Raw genomic sequence first — 9,647 nt, 5'->3', positions numbered from 1 at the left:
CTGTGCCCACTCTGCATCCGATATTTCTACTAAAAATGCATGTTCATATTATCGTGCTACTGCATCAGCACTTTACCTCTAAGAATCTGACTTGCAGCAATTCTCGAGGTACCTTAAGATCTATTACTACAACAATAAAATTCCAACACCAATAGTCGGAGCGTATTCATGATTTAGAATAATAAATGTACCATGCTTCTGGAGATTATAAATCATGAGAGAATATCGTAAAAATAAGAACAAACACAACTCTTTAATATAATGTGTGAACATTTTTTTTAATTGGGTATACGGCCACACAGGTGGGCACACATGATCACACCTTCCAAGATAAAAATTAAGTATTTATAAAAGATTACATCAGGTTCACAGTTGATAACCTTTATCACACCTGGTTCTTTACATGTTAAAACTTGATATATATAAACATAGCCTTCCCCATTTATAATAGGGGCCAGTATTATGATTTCCCACATATGAACACTCCAGCTTTTGTAATATTTGAAAAAGGGGAAATCCTTGAAAATCTAACGTAGAATTTCTGCCAAAAAGTATTTTTTCTTCAGCAGGAAAGCATCTATCATTGAGCATAAACATCAAGCTTGATTGGATGGGAATTTACCCAGATTCCAAGCCAGCAATAACCGCTAAAATACATTTTAAAATTTCAACGAAGGTCCAAATGACTAAAATCTACTTAAAGGTCAAAAGCTCGCGACAGGAGCTGATCAGCTATCCCAGAATGATAAGCGTTTCTTAATCAGAGCATAGGATACACAATACAACAGCACTTGTTTTCCTTGATCACAAAGCACTGCTTTCTTCTTTCCTAAATATTTAATCATTACATAGTCCATCACAAACAACCTGCATTGTACATTCTTGCAGAGATAACACTGGACTTCTGTGCAAAAAACACGTAATCATTGCATTAAAGGCAAAGCTAAAATACTTCAAACTCCAAATGATTCCCTCTAGAACTGGAATCCATGTTAGTAAACTTTTTTTGACTTGTTGAACCGCTAGACAATGTCTTAACAGGCAAGCTGGTCTCAAAAGGTTTTGGAACTTCAGGTGGAGTGGAACATCGAATAAGTGCCCAGTTCAAGCCCTCAAAGAATGGATGTTGTTTGATTTCTGTTGCCCCACGCTTGAATGCCAGCCGATGTTGTGGCTCCTTTACAAGCAAGCCCCTGACCAAGTCCTTCGCTGCATAACTTACAGTGGGCGTTTCTGGAAACTTGAGAGGCTGTCCTACCACATTGTTAAGTGTAGCAGTATTACCTTCACCTTTAAAGGGGGTTTTTCCAAAGAGAAGTTCATATAAAAATATTCCAAAAGTCCACCAGTCAACAGCACTCCCGTGACCCTCTCCTTTAACAATTTCTGGAGCTAAATATTCATGAGTGCCAACAAACGAATTTGATCTTGCAGTGATTGGTTCTACAACAAGCTCAGTCAAAGGAGTTACTTGATTACATACTTCACTTTTGGGTTTCCTTACCTTCTTGGACCTCTGTGAAAAGAACCGGGGTGTAAAACAGGAAGGCTGTACACAGACTGCTTCAACACAAGGAGGTGGAATACAAGCTGGTTGGACACAAAATGCTGGAATCCTCTTCAAATGATCAAGATCAACAGATGATGATTTAACTAGAGTGGGGCTGACAGCACACCTCATAGATAAGTCAAAATCTGAAAGCATTACATGTCCATCTTCCCTTACAAGAACGTTTTCAGGTTTGAGGTCTCTGTACACGACTCCCAGCATATGTAGATACTCCAAAGCTAGAAGAACCTCTGCTGCATAAAACCTGCCATAAAAATGTGAATCATTTATTAAGATTTTAAGATGCTACATAACACTTTCACCAACACATTACTATTTCCATCTTTTTAAATGCCAAGTTTTTTAGTGATTAGCAGTTAGCTCATATTTTTTATGCTGCCCATCATTATTCAATCAAAGAGCGGCACCTAACAGTTGGGAGGATGTTTTTCTAGTGTTGGATAATGTAAATGACACTTCTGAGCTTGGCACATTAGAACTTTACTAGGTTAAATATATAAGCTCTAGAACATAGTCATACTATATATAGCCTAAATATGATGTTAGGATTCTTATATCGTACAGAAGTTAATCACTGGGACTTGAATGTCTAGTTGGTTACAAATTGCAGTAGAGAAGAACTGTGGTAAGAAGCTGCAAACAAACAAAGCATGAGAGGATAAACCAAAAATAGCAGTGTTACACCGGCATAAGGGTTTGGCAGGACGTCGGGACAAGTCTCGGGTGCGGGGAAAAAAAGGGCCTCAATTTGGGGACGGTGGGGGGATAGCAGAGGGGGGTGTTGAATAGTATACATATATGACTGAAAATGCTAATTATGAAATGATACTTCAATATAACATACCAGATATATATGAATATAGAAAATTGAAATGCGATTCATGAACCATAAGTTCAAACTTGAAACCTGAAACTTCATAACCATTACCAACACCAATGACCATTGAACTTAGTAAATGCTAAAACTTTTAAACATAATGATAAATGATAATAATAAATGAAAAATATAAACCACACATAGTACCATGTAAGTCAACCATTGACTCTCAATTAATCAAATGACAAAGATGAAAGATTCAAAATTCATTGTTCAAATATGAATATCAAAAATAAAATAGACCTTATGGGATGCACACCAAATTAGGGTTCCCTTGCTAAAAGAAACAATAAAGAACAATTGCAAGAAAAAAAAATTTTGACTTCTTAGACAACATGTCAACCGCACCCCGTGCGCACCCGTGTCCCCGTGTCCCACGTGGGTGCTCCGACCGGTGCGGTTGCGCTTTTTGCGCAGTAGGAATACTCGAGTGCACGACGTACCCGCACCGGGGACATACGCGCACCCGGTGTGCTGGGTTTTTGACCCGTGTGCGCGCACCCAGGTAACACTGAAAAATAGTTGAAAGCTCCACAAACCACAATATCTAAGTGCAGTTAACAAATTGAGTTTAAGGATGCCAATGAAGCTTGGAGCTGAAGAATATCAAGATTCAAATACAATAAACCATTTTGTTACACCTGCAGCAAAGCATGGACCAGAAGAAACTATGAAGACATTGTCAACCACCATGAAACTGCCAATGAGAGACACAATGATGTCCATCATAGAATGACCAAGACCAATGGAGCCTGCCTGAACAGTCATAGGAAGAGCCATGACACTGCCCCTAGAACCTCTCTAAACATCTAAGGCCAATCAGTATCAGAAAAGAAACTGTTAATGAAAGTGTGCTTTTGAAACTACTTGTTGCACTTGGAGAGTTATGTTGAAAGTTGAAACAAAGCAAAAGAACTGTCTCACTACGTTCCCCTCGTCTGAAGGCGAATCAGCACCATCCAAAGGGTCGGTGCTCATGAACATTGTGATACTGGGCTCAAGGAAGTTCATTAGCCCAACAGCTTTAAAAGATCGCCAAAAAGGTACTATGCTCCTCTTGAAAGAAGAGATCCAAATACCTCCAAAGATTCTTGTCACTCTAAATAAACAGTCAAACTCCCTGAATTTTATAGTAGATGGGGCTTTCAAATATATGGTAGGAGCATGGGGAAAACATGCCAACTAGTAAGCATACCATTATCTCTTAAATAATCTTCATAAAAAAGCACATACAGATGGTAGTTTCACGAAATTCCCCACATTAATTCATGGAAGTTGTAGCACAACTTTAGTTATAAGAGCAAGAGAAAACAAAGTAACCCAAAGTTGTGAAAAACAAAGAGATCTTTTGTTCAAAAAACATTCAAATATAATTCTTAAAAAGCTGTTGCAACCTTGGTATTCATTGATTCAATTATCTTGAACCAGATTCTGACACATCATAGGAAGTACTAAATGCAAACATAAGCATATTAAAATCACATATAATACCTTGTAAAGGTTACCTTTAAAACCAGTATTTACCTATACTTCTACCGTTTTGGACTCCATTTTGTCAGATTTGACATTTTATTTAGATTTGACATTTCATTTAGTTCAAAAATACAAATGGGCATTCTATTAAATAATATAAATTTGTATTCAAATGACTCTTAATGCGGTTCCACCCACCATTTGACCTAACTATCCTACAGTGTGAAATATATCCCCAGTACTACACTTCTATAAAAGCACAGTTAAACAACGATTGCAAAACACATTTTAAAATCAAGTCGTGCTGAGCTTGCATGTTCCCATTTGCAGTATTGGACATGTTGCACAACTCTTTCATCATTCCACCTTGTACCAACATGTGGACATCACATCATCGCCAAAGATCCCTTGATCTCACAACTTCACACCAATTGATTTCTGCCATTCAGTGCAACTCCCCTTCCATGACAACTCATTTGGACCATCAAAAGTTGGCACACAACAGATAGACATTCTGGAAACTTTAACACACAACATTGGACCTTTGTGTAATGTCAAACTACTTGTCCACACAGCCTCTATGTCATAACTAAATGCCACACTTGTAGGATGGTGACCCATTATAAGCCATGATTTAAACCTCAGATGTTTTGTAACTATTCAGATGTTACTATCACTTGTAATGTAATTCATACACCAGTAATAACCACAGAGAAAGTTAACCAAAAGACAAATCAAGAGATCTACAGATTTAATCTAGACACGGAATTGTTCTTTGGATTGATAAAAAAAGATGGAGCTAGATGATAAAGAGTTGTGCATCTCTGTCAAGAGCAAATAATACAGTCTATTATTTTATGATTTTATATTTCTTACACACCTCTAGTCCCAAAGCATCAGTATTATAGCTAGATTTTCAATTCTAACTCTTGACTCAAATGTGCAGTGAAATTGTTCAGAGAGGTTGATCCCCAAAAGAAATATTTGATACCTCCCCAAACAACAAACAATTCATCAAGACTACTGTCAATGAATTATGCACTGCACTTCTCAACTAGTTCTGTAATCAAGCAGTTGGGTCCTGTCTATTTGATCACATGCTACCATGCATCTTAAGTATTACAGAAAATTCAAGGTCAAAGTAAACCAAGACACTCTTGTGCTTCAAGGCACAACTGACCTTGTTGCATTGAACAAATGGGCATGCCAACTTAAAGCGTATTTCACTATTAACTACCTTCTTGATGCCAAGGTCATTCTCTTTGTATTGAAGATACCGACATCAATTCCTCATCAGTGGGAAGTCTACAGCACCCAATGTGAGCACAAATTTGAGCCTATTAACAAATGAGAGAAGATTACAAGCAATGTACATGAGGAACACTATCCTCTCAAGCACTTCAAGTATTACACATTCTAACAACTACATTAATGCAAAAGACACAAGCAAGTGGACTATTTTGTGTGTAAAGATAGATATGGAACCAAATAAGGTGTTGAAAAACATCAATGGACTTTACCCTTAAATCCATGACGAGATGACGAGAGGAAGCATAGTGAGATGGAACTCCTCATTATATAAAAAGGCATACTGAGATGGAATTCCTCATCATAGAAGGAAGTGTAGTGTAATGGAATTCCTCAATATAGATGGAACAAGAGACTCACTATACTTCAAAGACCAAAGAAAAAACCAAGATGAGGCAACTCACTTCCTTGCCATCATTATTACATATAATGCTCAATTTAAACCTAGTAAACAAAACTCTCCTATGCAAAAGCAAGATACATTGTCCCATGAAGGATAGATATTAAAAAACAAGATGAAAGGATTTGACACCTAAGATCAGTACTCAAACATGCGAGAAGTAATGAGACAAGCAGTGCCACTAACCCCACACAAGAACCCACATCAATTTTATATGCCACGAAAGTAGAAGTCATCACTCCATATAGTACTTATCCATGTACCTATATGTCTATAGCACCCAATGCGAGCACAGATTTGAATCTATGAACAAATGAGGGAAGTTCATAAGCATTGTACATGAGGAACACTATCCTCTCAAGCACTTCAAGGATAAGTACATCCAGTTCCAGCAATTGCATTAATGCAAGAGTACACAAACAAATTGACTACTTCATGCGTCTTCATTAGGCTTTGCTCTTAAATCCATGATAAGATGGAATTCCTCATCAAAGATGGAACAAGATCCTCCTATGGAAAAGAAACATACATAGTACCAAGGATGGATACAAATAAAAAACCAAAGGATTTGACACCTCTACGATCAGTATTCAAACAAAAAGCAAGAAGCAATGAGACAAGTAGTGCCGCCAACACTCCACAAGGACCCACATCAATTCTAAATATCACAAAAGGGGAAGATATTACTCCATACTGTACTTCTCCATGTGCCAATACCTCTACCACCAACATCTTTAAGGAACAAGAGCACCTCTTAGCCCTTCCATGTCATCATTGGCAATGAGACTTAAAAGAACATAGCACAAGATGCAATCAAGCATTTGGGCCTTACAACTAAAGAAAACTCTCATTTGTACCATCTAAGTAAAATTCCACATCAAACACCGCCACTCATTTGAGTATCAAGTCAAGCCCAAGCATTAAGCAAACACTTTGAGATTTGTGCTTAATTCTATAGGAATTGTCATGGCTATAAATCTATGACATCTATAACCATCCAAGTGAAAGACCACTTATATAAAATTATGAAATCCCTCTTAAAGACAAAAATCGATTTGGTATCAATATAGCAATGTCACAATCTTGTGCCACACACGTAAGTTCACGTTGTTCACAATTTGCATACACACGCCTGAGCACCAAAGTAGAAAGATTTTGACTATAAACCAACAACAGTTTGCAACAATAACAAATTAATCTAAGTTGCTGAATCGTGGGACTTTTCTGGGCGTTTCCGGTTATTAAACATACCAGAATCTGATTCTGAAACAAATCTCTTGTGGGTACACATCTGGTGTTTGTGTTTTTAAATTTCGAAATAATTAGTGATTCTAGTTTGATCTTTTAGACATTTTCAAGACCTAGACTGCTGATTAGTGAACTCTGAACTTATCTATCATGAGATTCAAGCATGACCTTTTTGTTACAGAAACCCGAATTTAAATTAGAATGGTATGTTTCAAAATTTGAAATTTGTAATGATTTTGTTTAACTTATGTATACATTTATGACATTATAAACTTCACTCTATGTTTAAGTTGTATATATATATATATATATAATGTTGAGCTACTATGAACGTACCTGCTATGGAAATTTATGCCATACCAGTATTTTTTCCCAGTCCCGATTTGGCAACTTAAAAATTAATCAAATATTGCAAGTGCACAAATGCATTCCAACAAACTGCATACTAAAACATCAACAAGCTACTTCTATGATCTATTCTTTCAAATGGCTCCATATGCAGCAAGTTAATTTAGGAGAATCTTAAGATACTACACAAAACAATAATAAGCCTTGATGCATCATTTCCGCGCCTTGGACCGCTCTCACCTCACATTTCATTAAGGACATGAACTTGAAACAGCAAAACAATCTTCATGATTAAGAGAAATAACAACTCACTGATTGCTTCAAAACATCAGGATCAAGAAACTGACTTGAAAGATGACTATATACAGAAGGTTTCCATGAGAAGAACAATACAACAGAAGGAAGCTAGAAATTGAGTACTACCTGAAACAGCGGCAATTAATTGTTAATTTCCTCAACTGTAAGAAACTAACTCTGCAATTATAGGCGATTAATCTTAAATTGGTGGCAATTAACTGGTCAGTCTCCCCTGCAACCAATGGAGTTAACTACTAGGCACTAAAGGCAGTTGTTTCTTAAAAGGAAGACGAATATTCAACTATGATCCACTGGAGGACGGAACACTTAAGCCACCTAATTCTTTAACTGCAACATAAATTTCCATCTAGAAACTAAAAGTAACAAATAGCTTATCTAATTAGTAATCATCCACTGACATTCCATTCACTAAATAGCTGCAGATTGAAAAGGGGGGACATGACAAATCCTCCCTTTCCAAATTTGATTGCCCTCAAGCAAACAAAGCTGAGTGTTTAAGGATGACAGCCGGTCCCAAGCAGCCTCCCAGAACAGGTCACCCCCATCCTCCTGAAAAGATATCAAACAGCCTTAAGAATGATTACATATTGTGCATGATGGCAATTGGGTTAGCAGATGAGATCTAATGAAAACTACTTTTTCTGTTGTCTGAGTAAATGATGAAAAATCAAAGTTATTGCAGGTGTTTGGTATATTAATAATTTAATAAGCTTCATTCTTTTTGTTGCTAGTGATCAGAGTACAAATGGTATTCGGATAGCAGATGAGATCTGATGAAAATAAATCTTCCTTTTGTCAGACTAAATGATGAAAGATCAAAGACTAAAGTTGTTGCAGGGGTTTGGTATCATAAATAAGCTCCATTCCTTTTGTTGCTAGCTAATCAGAGTATAAAAACCCATATAGGGAAAGGTTCTTCAATTGTTTACTCGGTTTTCATGAAAAAGTGTAGCTTAGAGCAGGTATATGTGCTTGAACACATCACTAATGCTTAGAAATAAGTGAACAAGAAGGAAGTAAGATGGAGTGGGATATGTGGTATTTAAGTATAAATATTGGTGAAGGGGTAAAGGACCTGGCATTATTCTTGGGCAGATTTGATATTATCTCATATCAATTCAATCAAAAGAATATGATCTCTACTATCTAGCATGCTTCAAAACCATATAACATGCAAACAATAACAAAGATTGGTAAAATTGCAGTTTTGAATTTGGATTGGAAAACAAAATAGAAGTATTTGATACAAACAATATAAGCAGCGTACCCTTATCATTGATTTTTGTTAAGAAACACACTGACTTTGGAAAGAAAAAGCAGATTACAACTGACACAGAGTGTGATCATCCTTCTCTCAACCTAATGATGGATCACAGAGTGTAATCCGAAACGTTGATGATAAAAAAACATACGCAATCAAATCCAAAAGCATAATCGTCATCAGATTACAACTGACATTCAAAACAAAAAGTACAGTAGAATTATGGTCTTATTTCTTCGCTTGGTCACCATATGTTTAATTAAGCACTGATGGACCATTATTACCAAAGAGGTAAAGTCGGAATGCAAAGACAAAAGTGCAGGATGGATGGGATGGATGTGAATGCCTTGTGTTAAGAAGAGATCACAAGTTCAGGAATTACTAAGACAAAATACAAAGGCAACCATGGTTTATCAAAAGTTCAAGTGCTGAGTCATCCCTTAGGCATCAGTGGACACAGTTCAGAATGGGTGTGAATGGAACATGGACACTTTGTGCTAGGGAAGAGATTTTGAGTTCAATGTTTTTTGCCACAATATACAAAGGTAAGCATGGATCAGCAGAACTGTTAGTACTAAACCATTGCCTAAGTGCCAATATACGGATATTCAAAGGAAACATGGCATGGGTGCATTCTGGCAAATCAACAGGATTATCTCTACTGAGCTGACTTGGACATGTGAGACACATTCATTGCATTTTTGCTCTAAATGAAAGCTGTATAATCTTCCATCTGTATTACTCTGCCCTCCAACTCTTGAGCACTGATTTAAGTAGCTGCCATTTCTTTCGGGCCACATACTTTGATTCTGAAATCCTACATTGGGCATGTCTCATTCAATTA

At 36.8% G+C, this 9,647-nt stretch overlaps 1 protein-coding gene across 3 annotated transcripts in view; it reads right to left on the bottom strand.

The window, feature by feature from the left end:
- Nucleotides 1-328: 328 nt before the first annotated feature.
- LOC149538421 (serine/threonine-protein kinase D6PK-like) overlaps nt 329-9,647 on the bottom strand; it is a 36,769-nt gene continuing 27,450 nt past the window's right edge. For all 3 annotated transcript variants that reach the window (XM_089799746.1, XM_089799745.1, XM_089799747.1), the window contains one exon: nt 329-1,814. In XM_089799746.1, the coding sequence (XP_089655872.1) occupies nt 944-1,814 (871 nt within the window). In that variant the 3' untranslated portion in view covers nt 329-943. The remainder of the gene's footprint in view (nt 1,815-9,647) is intronic.

Source organism: Cupressus sempervirens, chromosome 9 (genome assembly GCF_028749045.1).
Source record: "Cupressus sempervirens isolate cs-2001-9-10 chromosome 9, ASM2874904v1, whole genome shotgun sequence".
In the NCBI taxonomy this organism is placed as follows: domain Eukaryota; kingdom Viridiplantae; phylum Streptophyta; class Pinopsida; order Cupressales; family Cupressaceae; genus Cupressus; species Cupressus sempervirens.
This window is presented reverse-complemented; position numbering and strand designations above follow the sequence as displayed.